Below are 17,104 nucleotides of genomic sequence, written 5' to 3'. Positions count from 1 at the left end.
TTTATGTGACAAATCATTTTATAAACTTTTAAGAAAAAGTTTGCATCTAAATACTTTAAGGCTCTATAGCAGTGAAATAACAGTGGACTTTTCTACCTAGACATCGTGTCTCTGTTCCGCTCCACAGGCCAGACGACAGGCACTCCCTTACAGTGGAGCCCACCAGCATGAAGCCAGCATCACATGTAAAGATAGCAGTGGCCCCAAAAGTGGTCTGTGTTCCAATTTTCTTCTCATTGGCAGGTGTGGAAAGGTCCCCACAGGAGATAACTACGAAGGAAGGACAGCACAGGGAAAGAGAGAGGTGTTAAACACAAAAGGTTACACATTTGAACACCAGCTGAGCCAAGTCTGAATAGACCACTTTAACTCTGAACGGCAATGCAGTTTAATATACAGTTGATGAAACAGTCTGATTTCTTTTTCAAATTTTTTTTCATTATTTATTTATAATATGTGGTCTGGTAATTCAATTCTAAACAATACACAAAGACATTCATGCTGAATAAATGACACAAAAGCTGCACTTTTCATGTCTTTACTGAACCCATCAATAAATTATTCACAGACTGGAAAAGGAAAACAAACCCTTGTCGTTAGTAAGTGGTAGAACCTCTATCTTCTGATGATGAATTCCTACTATAACGTTCTCCTGTAGAATTATTTAGTAGAATTTTAAATTCATTACCTTTTGATTATACAAGCTTGAAAGAGAGAAAACTGAGAAAACCCTGAGAAAACAAGAACAAAAAGAGCCCAAACCATGGTGTTCCCTTTACCATGCTTCACAGTTGAGGTAAGGATTTGGTGGTGGAATATAGTTCTTGATTTCCAAATAATATTTAAGTGTTCTCTCATCCAGTCAAAGAACATTGTTACATAAGAGGTGTGGAACTCTCAGGTGATCTTTTGCGACTGTGTGGTGTGGTGTGCAACAATTGGTTTTGAAAAGTGGTTTTCACATCACTGTGGGTGACATCATTTTGTCCATTGTGGAGACTTCTATAAATAAACTCCTCATGTGTATTTTTAATATCTCTACTGTCATCGTATTAATTGGAATACCTGGCTGTTGGAGAAGACCCAGAGGTTCACATATAAAATTAAGATATTTTAATGCATTTTCATTGTCGTATAAACCTGTTTCCAAAGACAAACAATACTTATGTGCAACATAGATCGGAATTGCAAAAGTAATGAAAAAATTATATTTTGTGTTTAACTAGCTAGAATAGTTAAGTACAGCATTAAAAAATTCACCAAAAAGTACTACATTAAAAAATTCTCGAGAAAAGATCATCTCTACGGAAAAGAGTAATGTTTTTGCATATTTGTCACACTGATTTCAAATCATTAAACAAATCATGGTATTACACAAAGAACATTTTAAATAGACATTATACAACACTTATATTTGTGAAAAAATGTGCCTATTAAATTTACTGACTGGCTGCACCATTTAAAGCAGCAATGACTGCAACTAATCACTTGGTTTTCCACCTCTTTGTGGAGGAAATATTTGCCCGCTCTTCTTTGCTGAACTAGTTAAAGTTAGAAACACTGCTGGGTTTATGGGCATGAACTTAATGTTAAGCTTTAAGTAAACCCACTGATGAAGCTACTAAAACTACTGTAATCTTGTCTTTCCACATACTTATGAAAATGTTTTGCATTTTGTTTCATAGTCTTGCTTTAGCTTAAGTACTGACTCTTGTTCATCTGATCTTTGAATAAAGAGTGGGATTTACTGTTCCTTTCAATAACAGTAGGATCATCCAAAGCAAATCATGTCCACAGTATTACATTATCACAGCTATGACTAACTGTTGGTAGAACATTCTTTCTACAACAAGATGTATTTGCTTTACACTAGACATAATGAACCCCTTGCTGAGATCCTTCTTTAACAAACACAGTGAGACAAAAAAACTTCCAATTTTGCTTGTCATTCAAATACCTATTGTCTCATTTTAACTACATTTGAAAGTAATATCTTTTATAGTGGTTTGATGCAGTTCTGGAGCCATAGAAATGGCTTTTCCACACATTTTAATCTAATGTTAGATTGTGATTGTGTTAAAAGTTAAAGGTGACTTTGGTGGTAAGTGAGAAGTAAGATTTATTTTCAAAAGGGGTGCCAGAAATCCAAGCCAAGTTGTGATCAATTAGTGAAATTAGCTTGCCAATTGAATTTGCTGAACTGGTTGTTTAAAAAAACAACTTTGTTCTTTAAATATTTTTTTTCTTTCATTATTATATTTACCACGACTTTATCCTGGTCAGGGTCTCAGTTTCCCCAGAACGACTGACACAATGCAATAGCACACCCCTGACAGGTTGCCAATCCATCCAGAAGCCTCAGCCACCCCTCCCCTCAGACTTAGCCAATCATTTGTAGGCACCAAACTGGCCGATAGCACCTCTTGAGATTCAAACCCTGTATCCCAGCCATAGTGGGTTGGCATAATTTACCACTATGCCATCTGAGAACCTAAATAAAATTATGTTTAACAAAATGTGTCTTTATTAATTAATATTTAATGTTTGCACAACTTTTTGTTTCCTGATTCCTGATCTGAAATTTTGTGTGACAAATATGCAATAACAACATTTTCCTTACAACTGCAGCTAGCAAGAGTTTGTGATGGATTCTTACTCTGACAATGTGGTCTTTCGTTCCTCCAGCTCCATGCTCCATTGGCCATACACTGGATGTGGGCAGGGCCCAGACGGTAATAGCCAGGGTCACAGGTAAAGATGATTTTTGTCCTGTATTCATAATGTGAACCATTAACGATTCGCCACCTCCCATGCTCCAGAGAAAATGACCCAATGCTAGGGCAAACAACAACTGCGCACACACACACACACACACACACACACACACACATTAGAAATATGAAGCCAAATGCTAAATCTGACAAACATAATTAATGACAATCTGTTCTAAATTTAAAATAAATTATGATAAATGATGGTAACTTCTGTATTTAAAGACCTTTCTGGTGGAAATATGTTATTGGGTCCGTAATTTTCCCAGAAACATTGTGCTCAGAAGAGGAACACACCTTGGTGAGAGCACCAGTCCCCTACCCACTCAATCACTAAGAGAAGGATTAAGAGTAGCCACTTCACCTTTCGTATATGTGGTAGGTGAAAGTACACCAATGTACTCTAGGGGTATTTTGCAGAGGGAAAAAAAGAAACTTTTAACAGGCTGCACTGACAAGGGTCCTCAAGAGCCTGAATCTGTATGAGAACAATACCACCTGCTACACCACTGTGCCACCTCTTTCCTATTTATGCTTATGAACATTTACCCTGTCGATATTTGTCCTTTAACAGAAGCAGTGAAAACAATAACAAAAAGGGCCTGGAAAGATTCTTACTAAACGTGTTTTATGAACTGCTATAAGAAAATTGACCACAGTGAAGAAATAGCCCATCATTTTGCACCCTACTGAATCTGCCTGTATCATCAGCCCCCACTGCCCTCCATTAAGGCTTTAACCATAACACATTCAAACGCTATTTCCCACATTTCAAAAAAACTGCAACCCCATTTTGTACCATTTTGTAATGTGGCCACAGCATCTGAGCCCAAGCTTTAAAGGGTAATAACTTAATGTTCTGGCACTAAGAACATAATCAGCTCATAAATAAAGCAGAAGTGAAGCTGCTGTTCTGTGGCTCTGTGTGTGTATATGTTTGGTGTGTGTGTGTGTGTGTGTCTAGAGCTCTTAAATGGGCATTAGCATACTCTTGGGTATGTGTGAAGAAAAGCTAGGTACCAGAGCAGCGAGGGATCTTGTTGTGATTGCTCCAGGTGCCATCAGTCTGGCACACGGCGCTGGTCAGTTCTTTGGAGGAAAGTCTGTAGCCGTCGTTACAGAAGTAGGTCACGCGTGTTTCAACTGAGTAATCCACAGCCAGCACACCCCCATTTATAGGCGCCTTAGGCACTCCACAGGACACAGCTATGAGGAAGGAAAAACAGAGGGTTTAAACACTTAGCACTTACTAAAATCTGCACATGGTGCTCCAAAGTTGATATCATAATTTTTAACAGATAAAAACTTAAAAGTAGCACTATATACATATTTTTTTTTTTTCCATTGTTAAATTCTTAGTTTTGTCTGAAATGTGAAGGGCATTTAAAAGTCATTCAGATTTTTTAACTACAACGAAATCAGTTTTCATTAGTTCCATTTTTCATCATAACATGACTAAAAACAATGGTTTTGCTGAAAACCCTGATTTCCAGGACTTTATATTACACCATTGCACCAACAAATCATAGAAAATCCCACATTCAAAAAAAAAAAGAAAAAAAAGGCTGATTATTTATATAAAAATACAAACCCTATTTTCAGTGGAAAAAAATTAATAACATGAATTAAAAAGATAATTTTTTATGTTATTTTTTTTTTAAAGGTTTATTTTACAAACCAATGTAAAAGACTTCCAATGTTTTACACATGTAGTATTTGATACCTTTAACACACTCAAATGTTGTGACAGAGGCCTGTTTACCCCTGTGTTCCATCACCTTTCCTATTAATGAGGCTTTTTAATGGTTTGGCAACTAAGAACAATATTTGATGCAGCTTTGCAAATGGAATTTTTGTCCATTCTTGCTTGATATGAGACTTTAGCTACTCATCAGTCTGTGCTTGCCATTGTCTTATTCTCCTCTTTATGTGCATCATACATTTTCAATAGGAGACTGCAGACAGGCCAGTCAAGCACACACACTCAGTGTCTACAAGGCCACTCTGTTGTAGCACATACAGAATAAGGCCTGCTATCATCTTGCTGGAATAACCATGGACTTCCTGGGAAAAGATGTCACCTTGAGGGCAGCATGCGTCTCTATAGAATCCCAATATACACACCTTTGCATCAATGATAGCTTTACACATATGCAAGCCACACATGCTGTTGACACCCATACCATGATAGATAATGGCATTTACATCATTTACTAATAACAGTCTGGGCAGTCCTAAGTATGAAGAACTCCATGTCCGTTTTTCCTAAAAACAAGCTGAAATGTGAAGAGTTTCAGGTTGCATTTCTTGATGCTGTGGTGGACCATGTTAAGTGACAATCGTTTTTTCTCCCGAGACCAAATGGGTATAGTTATTATAGTAGAATGCTGGTTTCTCATGCAATTCCATCTGAGAGGTCAATTCACTTTTCAAAGGTCATTCACATTTAACAGTGGTGTATGAATTAGCCTTACAATGACTGAGATTTCCAGATTCCATGAATCTTTTCATAATATTATGTATGGTAAATGGAATAACACTTAAATTATATGCTATCTTGCATTAAATAATGTTCTTTTTTTAACTGAATAACAGTTCTCTAATGAAGTTTGGTACAAAGACTAAGCCTTTGGCAGATCCTCCTTTTATACCTTATCATGACACCCTCACCTGTTACCAATTTACCTGCTAAATGTGAAATGTTTCGAAACACTGTATCTTCAATATTCTATCAACTTTTTAATCTTTTTTGCTATCTGTACCAACTTTGAGTGTGTTGCAGGCATCAAATTGTAAATGTGTCTATATTTACAAATTACAATAAAGTTAATCAGTTAATCAGCTATAAGAAAAAGGAAAAAAAACATTTTTTTTTATTTTTAACAAATGTACTTAACAAAAGTAAAATGATTCCTATTTCCAGCTTAATGCAAAACATTCACTCTTATTAAAAACAAATATAGCAGTGATTCAGATGTCATGCAGTCACTTTTTAATGTGTGCAATGGTCTGATTTGCAGATGCACAATAGCCTTTGCAAAAGGTCAATACATAGATTAAAGAAGTAAACAGAAGAAAAAAGCATACACAAAAATGCATTTATAAATCTTAGAGCAGCCTGAAAGTCTACAAGACCATGATTTGATCAGTTTCATTTATTGTGCTGCTGTCTGGGCCTCATCAGGTCTACAAGCAAATGAAAATTCTTATCTTGACTGCTGCCCGCTTCTCCTTTTATACACCTGCCACTGAAACATAAAGGGCATCAACTCACCGTAGGTTTTTTTAACTTCTGAATATGAAGTGTGTTCTAAGCATGGACTCAGACACAAAGCATTAATTAACTGATAATTTCATCCCACTATCGTTTTCCACATTTGAAACACAAATCAAAGATAACACTCCTTCTCTCACATGGACCATCACACTTTGATAAAGATGAAAGATGAAGCCTTTTTGCTTTGCGTTAGGACACCACAGACCGCCGAAGTGCCTGAAACACTTCAGAAGTTTACAGAGTCATTTAAGTGTCACTCTGCGTTGGATGTTAGCGCTGCAGAAGCCATAGTCTCCAATGGCTTGGGGCAAACGCTGTCACATTAGCATGTGGAGGGAGGCGGCCAAGAGTGCACTGATTCAGAAACTATTTACACTTACTCTGTTTTTCACTGCACATGGGGCTGGATCTGAGTAGATAGGTGGTGCAGTATAAATGACACAGATGGAGAAAGAGCACTCTGCAGATTAGTCAGTAATGTGACAGATCAAACAGATCATAAATAAACAACAACAGTGAGAAAGCAGCATGACTAATTACTGCATCTGTATTCCTGACCATAAAAGCTTGTTAGTGCAGCTGATCTCTGGACGGTGGCAACTTACTGAATTACTACTTGGCATTGTACAGCAGAAGAGGCTGGTTGATAAGCCATAGATACAATTTCCCAGGGTATTTAGATTTACTGGCAATTTGCATTACTGACAGAACCATTACTAAGGTGTGAGAAAATGCTTTTGTGCTGCTAATATATTCATTTAGACCTGACTCTCCACTGCTGTGCAGTGATTTTATCCACTCCTTTAGTAGTTATTTATATTACAAATTTGGTTATATATTATATGATCAAAGGAAAGATAGCAACCATCCAATAATTGCATTTTAGCCCCATGCGCTGCTAACAGGTGAATGAACACAATTATACAAAACAAATGATATGCTTCTAACTTTGTGGCAAAAGTTTGACAAAGGCCCTTTTCTCTAACAGCATGGCTATGAAGCCATAAAGACATAGCTTGATGAAATTGGTGTGAAAGCCTTGGACACAAAAGTCTGACTAAATGGACACAAACTACCATAGACACAACCCAAAAACTTGTTCAAAGTAATAGAACATAAAATGATAAAGATCAGCTGTATTAAAATGTAAAAAATATAAATTCATTAATTCACTGTCAGTTCTACCAATGCTTTTTCTATTCAGAGTTGTGGTGAGTCAATTTTCTTGGGTGAAAGGCAGGAAACACCCTGGGCAGGTTGCCAGTCTAATACAGGGCACACAACACACTCATACCTGGGGGGACTTTAGTATCTTCAATTAACCTGACTGCATGTCTTTGGACTGTGGAAGGAAACCAGAGCTCCCAGAGGAAACCCACACAGAGACAGGGAAAACATGCAGACTCCACACAGAAAGAACCTGGACTGCTCCACCTGGGAATCAAACCCTGGACCTTCTTGCTGTGAGGCGACAGTGCTACCAAGCCACCAAGCAGATCATTGTTCCTCGGGCAATGTATAACATAGAATGTCATCTAACTACATTACATGGCCTCCTAATTAATTTTAATTAATTACTAAAAAATCCATACAACTTAAAACCCACAGCCAAGTGATCTGGGTGTAGCATCTTGGATGTACTTTAAAAGAACGATGACCTATAACCCAACAAAGCTGGTTTTGGCATAGCCACATTTGAAAAACATGAAACTTTTGGAATGCCCCTCCTTGAGTCCTGACTACACCGTTCCAATAATATAGAAAATAACAGTTGCAGAAATTTGAAACCAACTGTAACCCTATTTATGTTAAATTAACATATTTGTCACATACAAGCAAGCACATAGTGTCAATAACGAAAAGCACTAGTATGACCAAACTGCCACACCACTAGTCTCCTGTGGACAAACATAGACCTACTGAACATGGTTGAGTAAGAATGTCACAGTCCAGATCCATGAGGGTTTTGGCATTAAAGAACACAAGAATACTGCTTATTGAATAGTTTCTTGCTGTGAGGCAGTGCTACCCACTGTGCCACCGAAAAGAGGGGAGATGGTGGACATTTTAGAAACTAAACTCTTCTACTCAGGTGAAGATTTGTTCTCACCTTTTCCCTCTTTTCCAGTAACGCGTATGATAAGGATTAAAAGCTCATCTTAACTCTACAGTTTGAAGCAAAAAGCATAAACCCAAGTGTTTAATTACCTTTAATAAGATTTATATTGCACTTTCATTCTTTAAAAATACATCAGTATATGTGAAAATATATGTAGACATGATTTAGCAAACATCAAATACATAACTGTTTGACATTGATAACTGCACTTCGTATAAGCAGCTCTTACCCTGGCAGGCAGGTACTGGTGCATCCCAGGTGTAGTAGCCATACGGTGTTCTCCTGCAGACGGCTGTGCTCTTGCCAATAAGGTGATAGCCACGGTCACAGGCCCAACGTACTTGGCTGTTCATATGGCCTCCTGTCTGACTGCTGATGGAGCCATGCAGTGGGGAATCAGGGGTGCTGCAGTAAAGAGCTGCACACACAGACAGACAGAGAGCAAACCCCATCAGCTTCTTAATCACCACCTCAAAGAGACAAGTGTGCTCAGGGCCACCTCAGCATGCCTTCTGCCATATGTTAGGCTGCCCTCACTTCTTTGCTACGTTATGGATGTTATTACAGACAGATAAATATAAATCTGCAATTATAAACCCTGCATGTTCAATGTAAGCAGCTTTTTCAAACAGTGGGCAATCCCACTAAGTTTTTTTTTCCCTGAATCTTTTAATTGACATTTGGATATAATCTCCATGCTATCTAGTTTGCAAAAAAAGTTTGAAATTTTCTTAACCATGAAACAAATGTCACAGGTTAACTTAATTTGAGCATCACTAAAAAATCTGTACGGTAAAATGCACCTAAACGAAGGCATGCTGATGGCACAACCAGGCACCAATATCTAGACATAAGTCTTTCTGCACAGCTTTATTAAAATTCCATGGCTATTAATAATGATAGTACAATGTAATCCAAACTCATTACTTATTAATCTCATCAAAATACTCTAACATCAAAATATCCATTTTTACGCCTTTTTGTCTCTCTTTTGAAGGGCTTGGGTACATCAGTCAAGAGGAAAGAGTTCAGACACCCCCCGAGAGAGAGCCTGTGTAACCTGTCAATTAGGGTTGCCAGAACTTACCCCCTGAGCCAGGCCTAGGTTGGTGTTCGCAGGTGAGCACCTGTTGACTGGGCCAGTCAGATGGCAGGAATGTTGTATATTATTATTTGTAATATTATTATTTTTATATATTAATTAAATAAAACATGGATTTTTGTCTTTATGAGCATTGGATTTTCCAGATCTTTTTGACTTGAACCAATTAATGCTGTCGAAACTCCTGCAGGACAGGACCACAATGAAATGCACCGTGCCATTTCCCAAAAGACAAATGTAACTGGACTGATGTTGGTTTACTAGTACAAAGCTTTTGTATTTTGTTTTAGTTTTAAAACTTTTAATATAAGGAGTATTAAAAGGAATAGCAAAGTGTCAAAAACAGGGTTTGATATGCTATTTTTTTAACTGGTAACTCACAGTAACATATTACAAAATGTATTATTAATAAAAAAAAAACTATATGCAGTTCTTAATTATTCAGACTTTTTCTAATCCATGCAAATAAAGCAAACATATTCCTATGCTGACTTCGATTTTAGAAACAAAGTATTTATTTCACTCATGCAGTGCATCCATTCTCTCTATTGCTGGAACACAACCAAGTACAGTTTTATGAGAACAGAGCAGTCACAAACAAAGGGCTTTGAATATTCTTGAGTATGTTGCTGCAAAGAACATCAACACTCAAGAAAATCCTTTGAACATAGACTCCACATTGAAACATTGGGGGCTTCCTTTGCTTTTAAGACTCATGATAAGTAAGCAGACCATCGTTCATAAAACAACTGATACATCATTTTTTCAAACACCAGTTCAAGGAACATCATTTGACAGATTAATGCATCTTACAAAAGCTCAGTGTTAAAACTGTTCTCTCTTTGTTTAACCTAAATAATCTGTTGCAGTGATCAGACATAAACCTGGCCTGTTGCATTATGGGCTACATATATACATATACAGTGCCATCAGAAAGTATTCACACCCCTTCACTTTTTCCACATTTTGTTACGTTACAGACATGTTCGAAATCCGATTTGAGTATAATTTTCTTTTAAAAAATCTACACGAAATAGCCCATAATGATTAAGTGTAAACATGTTTTCAAACGTTTTTGTAAATCTTTTAAAAATGTAAACATTTAAACATAATAGGTACATAAGTATTCACACCCTTTGCTATGACGCTCAAAATTGAGCTCAGGTGCATCCAGTTTACACTGATCATCCTTGAGATGCTTCTACGTACAACTTGATTGGAGACCACCTGTGGTAAATTTAGTTGATTGAACATAATTTGGAATGGCACACACTTGTCTAAAAAAGGTCTCACAGTTGACAGTGCATATCAGAGCAGAAACCAAGCAATGAAGTCAAAGGAATTGTCTTTAGACCTCAGAGACCAGACTGTGTCAAGGCCCAAATCTGGGGAAAGAGACAAAAAAATTTCGGCAGCATTGAAGGTCCCGAAAAGCACCGTGGTCTTCATTATTCGGAAATGGAAGAAGTTTGGAACCACCAGAACCCTCCGTAGATCTGGCCGACCGACCAAACTGAGTAATCGAGGAAGAAGGGCCTTGGTCAGAGAGGTGACCAAGAACACAATGGTCACTAAGGCAGAGCTCCAGTGTTCCCTTATGGAGATAGGACAACCATCCAGTAGGTCAACCATTGCTAACACACACCACCAATCAGGCCTTCACAGTAGAGTGGCCAGATGGAAGCCACTCCTCACTAAAAGGCACATGGCAGCCCACTTGGAGTTTGCCAAAAAGCACCTTAAGGATTCTCAGACCGGAGGAATCAAAATTCTCTGGTCTGATGAAACCAAAATAGAACTTTTTGGCCTGAACTACAAGCGTCATGTCTGGAGAAAAACAGGCACTGCTCATCGCCTGGCTAACACCATCCCTACTGTCAAGCATGGTGGTGGCAGCATCATGATGTGGGGATGTTTTTCTGTGGCAGGAAATGGGCGACTAGTCCGCATAGAGGGTAAGATGACATCAGCCAAATATAGAGAGATTCTTCAAGAAAACCTGCTCCAGAGTGCTTTGGAACTCAGACTAGGGCAACGATTCATCTTTCAACACGACAATGATCCAAAGCACACAGCCAAGATAACAAAGGAGTGGCTTCAGGAGCAGTCTGTGAATGTCCTTGAGTGGCCCAGCCAGAGCACGGACTTGAATCCAATTGAACATCTCTGGAAAGACCTAAAAATGGCTGTCTACAGACGCTGCCCATCCAACCTGACTGAGCTTGAGAGGATCTGCAGAGAAGAATGGGAGAAAATGCCCAAAAACAGGCGTGCCAAGCTTGTACAGACATATCCAAGAAGACTTGAGGCTGTGATTGCTGCCAAAGGTGCTTCAACAAAATATTAAGCCATGGGTGTAAATACTTATGTACCTATTATGTTTAAATGTTTACATTTTTAATAAATTTACAAACATGTCTGAAAACATGTTTTTACTTTGTCATTATGGGCTATTTCATGTAGATTTTTAAAAAGAAAACTATACTCAAATCGGTTTTCAAATATGTCTGTAATGTAACAAAATGTGGAAAAAGTGAAGGGGTGTGAATACTTTCTGATGGCACTGTATACATATATTTTTAATGAGATGAGTTTAACTGCTAGAGATTTGAGATTTGCTAGAGAACATACATTATTACCCACAATAGCAAAGCCTTAAATGAGAGACTGAACATAGATTAACTGTGATTAACAATTTAGATAGCTGGTTAGCTTGTGAAATATGCTTAAACAATGGAAACAAAACTAGAAAAAAAAAATCTAAATGACAAGTAAAAAAACTATATTCACATAAAATCCAATGAATAAAGCTATACTAAAGCACTGACGGTGGGAATATTTGATAGGAATTTGTAGTGCATAATAGGATCAATAGTTTGTTTCCTTGTAACATCAAAGTAGACAGTTCTGGAATCTTTTTCCAGGTTTTCTCTTTTGCTGTTAATTCATGCCTATTAAGTACATTTATAGGAATTTTATTTCTGGAAACAGACCAGCTAGAAATGTGTACACTCACTGTTATGCTCTATTGGCCCGCTCTGTATACATGACCTTACAACTGCTCAATTTACAAGGATGAAAATATTCACTGATTATGCACATGAAATATCTGGCCAACTGATTAAAAGCTTTACTATTGCACCACTCTGTAGCCCTGAAAAGCATAGTTAGCTTGTGTTGTCACGTTGCATCTGCCCTTGATGTGACTGCACCATGACACTCTGACCTGGCATTGACTACCAGGTCTTAATCATAAAGCAGATCTCAGGGAAGTCATGGAGGTGAGGAAACTATTTTTGTCACAAACAGTAATGAGGATGTGCCTCTCCCTGCTCTATGACTCCCCCTCCAGTCAAAGACTCCACAGGTTGAACTGAAGTTCATCCTGAGAGAGAGGCTTTAATCAGCGGTAGAGCTGGACTGCTGACCGTACTGAACTGAGCATACTCTCCTCAATGAATGTGCTTTCTTTTAAAGGACAGGCAGTGTGAAAGTGATTGGCTTCAGAGTGTTACAAGAGAGGATGAGAGTGTGAAAGAGTGAGGAAGAGAGTTGTAGAAGGATCATAACACTTCAAGGAAGATTTGCTCGAAAGTCTCCTGCATATTTTAACATCTAATGTGACTCTCCTCCAATAAATCTCTAGATTGTCTCTCTGGTGAAGAATAAATGCCTTCTCTCACTATGACCCTCCATGTTATGTGATGCTCTCAGTCAACAGAAATATTCACCACAAAGTATTCCACATAGTATTCAAGTAAAAAGAGGCTGGTATGATTTATTATGAATACATCTCACTGAGGATTTATAGCATATGATATAATTTAAATACAAGAGAATGTTGGAATTGTATATTTTATTTATTTTATCTGACACTATAGTTAACCAAGGTACTGGGCTGAGTGCTGGAACAGTCTAAGGGTTTAAACGGTCATCCAGGAATGTACGCAAATGAACATGCAAACTCTGCACAGAAAAGACTTGGACTGCCCTGCCTGGGGATCAAACCCAGGACCTTCTTGCTGTGAGGCGTCAGTGCTACCCACCGAGCTGCCCCCAACCTAACAAATGCAATTTTCCATATGTGATTGTTTGTAGACATACAACATATATTTAGGTGTAAATATGCTTAACAGTTCTTTACAGCTTGTAATAGTTTCGAAAAGCACATCAGTGATGTCACATCGGTCAGACATGTTTTCACTGACATGACTTGAGGTACCACCAACACTGCTGCTCAGACTATTTGAGAATTGTTATTCTGCCTTCATTTTTTATTTTAAGACAACACCTTTCTAAACAATGAGAACTAATATTTAAATCAATACTTGAGTTGTTAGGATTTACAAAAAAGCAAAAAGCTCATAGTCAAAGTAGATGTGTGCGAGGCATTTGGCACCTAGAGTGTGATTGTGATACCCACTGCTACATTAGAGGGGAAAAGGGATGAAGGTGGAATGTCTTTTCTCACATAAACTGAATATGAATTATTTTCATTATTTCATTGGCTGTGCTTAACAGTGACTTTTACATTATTGTCCAACAGCTATGAAGGTATGAGATAGAAGGTTCTGTATGTTACTAGCATTCTAATAAGCCCGTAAAATAATAAAATAATAAAAGCAAGTAAAATGATCTGTTAATTATAAAACAGAGCAGCCTTTCAGAAGAAAACTAGATTTAATAACATCACAAAGAGATTAGCACCTCGAAATATGATTTTATAATGAACTCTTGTCTCATGTTAACTACATTAAGTAATTCATTAATTACCTCTGTCATTCAACACAAACTTTGTTTTTTCTGTACATAAATGCTAAATATAAATAATGTTTTTGTCTTGAATATGGTCTATAAAATACCTTATCATTTCTGAGAGTGCTGAAGAGTCACTAGGAATATCTATAATTTTGCTTTTGTTGTAGTTTTTAGTTTATGGTGTTTAAAATGCAGAGACACTTTCTACACCCCCCCTTGCACACCCTCTACATACACTGTATGGCCAAAATATGTAGGCACGCCTGCTAAATGCTGAGTTTGGGAATTATAGCCACAATCATTCATAGGTGTTTAATTATATATAATACATAATATGTTTCCAATTGTGTTGCAACAGTTTGAAAAAAGCAGATTGTTCCTCTGTGCTACACAAAGCAAAGAGACCATAATTAGATAGTCTGATGTTTTATGTGTAAAGAAGCTGCAGTGGCATGTGCAGAGGTCTGATCTTAACCCAACTTTACAACTTCAGATAAAATGGAATGTAAATTCCTAGCTAGGTCTTATTTTCCAACATTCTGCCTGATGTCACGAATGTGCTTTTGACTAAATAGGCACTGATTCCTAGACACACTCTAAAATGTGAAAAGCCTTCATAGAAGAGTAGGGGGAATGTTAGCTCAATATTAATGCCTATAGTTTTATATAGCCTATAATTAGGCTAAAATAATATAATTAACTTTATATAATATAAAATATTATTAAATAATATAATTAACGTTAACGCATCATACATACGATGCAATTTTGCTAATTAAAATATTGAAAGCTATATCCTTTTCAATGCAACGGCTGAACATATTCTTCGAGCACATTATAGAAATTCAACTACTTGTAAATCGTAAGTGGTACTTGCTTTTGATGTAGATGAGAGCAGAAAACGTTACTTCACAGAGCCAAGTAGAGGTAAAAGTACATCACTGGTAAGTTCGCTAGCTCAGGATACTCTGCTTTGTCTGACAGAAAACTCAGATAAGCTAACTTTTAGCTCCACGGGCATAACGAGTCTGACTTGGTTACCACTCTGTGGTAATAGCAGTTTAATTCAGCCTCCCACCTGTAAGGAAAGCGAGTCACACAAAATGTTCCAGTAGCTGGTGTTTATTTGAAACCGCAGCATTTATTATTAACAGTAAAAACGAAGAAACTCAGAATGTGCACAAGCTTTACGAATCGACTCCTGAATCACTTAAAGCGATACTGTGAACAGAGCATCTCCCACTATACACCTCTCTTAAACACACACCAATGTATCATAACAGCAGTCATTGCTTTTGTCACTGATTTATCTTCACTGTTAGCCTTATTTTGCTAGCCAACGGTCCTTTTTTTCCAGACTGAACTGGATAACATTAAACGTGCATGTGTGCATGGTCAGCGAGACTAATCAAATATGCCTCCTGAGGGTGAAATTAATTGCTTTAGTTTTAGAAGTAAAAAAATCTTATAATGTCACACCCCCCTGGACAAGTATCGTGCGCCCCACAGGTTGAAAACCCCTGCTTTAGACCATATAGTGTACATACAAAAATCCTATCCTATATGAGATGGTGAGAAATGTTGAGCCTGTCACAAAGCAAGCAGAATGTTTCTGAACATTACTTTTAATCTAGATGTACAGATGTAGTAGAGCAACACTAGTAAAGATACTGTGCATTCCAATATTGGTTTTCAAATAGTAGAAATACTGTGGCTGAAAAGCTACAAAAACAAATAATAAATGAACAAAGTAATCAAAATATAAAAGAAATAATTACTTCAGAAAAAATAAAACAAAATCAAATTATAAGATGCAGCCAACAGCGGGACTCGAGAATAGAAAAGACTGGCAACCTCATTACTGGAGCATTAACACAGCACTTCATGTGATTGCCAGGAAACGCAGGTACAGGCTCAAGAGAGAAAGGTACGGTAAAACTCCACCAGCTATTCAGTCTACCTGCGAGTTACAAGCCAAATGCTTAACAAAGAACCAGACAGGGGAACCTGCATGCAAACTGGTAGAGGCAAAAAACACAAGGAAGGGTGCCTGTGGCAGCTACAACACAGGAATGCCATTGTTTACTGACTGAGACCCTGGGAACCTGAACAGATGAACGGCAGCAAAAAAAGGTCAGAGATAAAATCCAGGCAGGTAGTAAAGTCAGACAGACAGAGATTTGACAATCAAGACCAATAAACAAAGGACTCAGCCACAAGTTCCAAGTATGCTTATAAAGCTTTGTCTCCAGGTGTCAATCTGCGCTTCCATTCCCTCTGCCAGCCAGCACAAGCACAGTAAGATTTTATACAGAAAATATTTTAAAATATATTTTTGTTTGCTGACAAAACTGACATATAGTTCCCATTTTTGGACAAAAAAAATCAATATTAAGTATAATAATAGATAATTAATGTAAAATTTCAGATTTGGTAAGGGGCTTATTTTGGTAAAAGCAATAGCAAAATATATAAAACCATATATACCAAGTTTCAAAATTAGGCAAGTTGAAAAAAAATAATCCATTGACAAAATACTCCTAATCAGTCATTTATTATGCAAAAACGTGCTGGTCTGGTAACCTTTGCTGTTTAAATAGTGCATTTACGCTGGTGGGCATAATTAATTTGACCTAATATTTAATCCCCTGATATTTTACAGTGACAGTATTATCTGTCATTATATATTATTGTTAGTCATTATATATTGTTACACTGCTCCTGTGTATACCACTCTGGGGTAATAGCACGTTCTGAGCCCATAGATACACGCATGCTGCCTTCATGTGCTTACAGAATTACCAAAGTTAATCATTTTTAATATCCTGAAACTTAAAAGGCCAGTGACACAGATTATGAACATCTAACACTTTGTTGCATTGCATAGATTTTAAAGGGAGAAAGTGTTTTCACAGATCTAAATATATCAAGCTAACTAATTAGCTAGCTTTACCAGTGAGCTTAGAGCCAAAGTAATCATAAGTACGACTCTGTAAGTCGTAAATAGAAGCATCCAACAAGCCATGAAGGCAACATGACACACATGCTTCTATCAACATGCTTTCTCAGAATAACAA

The 17,104-nt window shown here is 37.3% G+C and overlaps 1 protein-coding gene across 1 annotated transcript in view; it reads right to left on the bottom strand.

Moving 5' to 3' along the window:
* Positions 1-17,104, bottom strand: part of csmd3b (CUB and Sushi multiple domains 3b) — a 538,328-nt gene that overhangs the window by 63,388 nt on the left and 457,836 nt on the right. Inside the window, exons 49-52 of the mRNA XM_063013213.1 lie at positions 8,397-8,585; positions 3,792-3,977; positions 2,657-2,851; positions 97-270 (exon numbers count right to left, since the gene is read on the bottom strand). Of these exons, the coding sequence (XP_062869283.1) occupies positions 97-270; positions 2,657-2,851; positions 3,792-3,977; positions 8,397-8,585 (744 nt within the window). The remainder of the gene's footprint in view (positions 1-96; positions 271-2,656; positions 2,852-3,791; positions 3,978-8,396; positions 8,586-17,104) is intronic.

This window comes from Trichomycterus rosablanca, chromosome 2, assembly GCF_030014385.1.
Source record: "Trichomycterus rosablanca isolate fTriRos1 chromosome 2, fTriRos1.hap1, whole genome shotgun sequence".
In the NCBI taxonomy this organism is placed as follows: Eukaryota; Metazoa; Chordata; class Actinopteri; order Siluriformes; family Trichomycteridae; genus Trichomycterus; species Trichomycterus rosablanca.
This window is presented reverse-complemented; position numbering and strand designations above follow the sequence as displayed.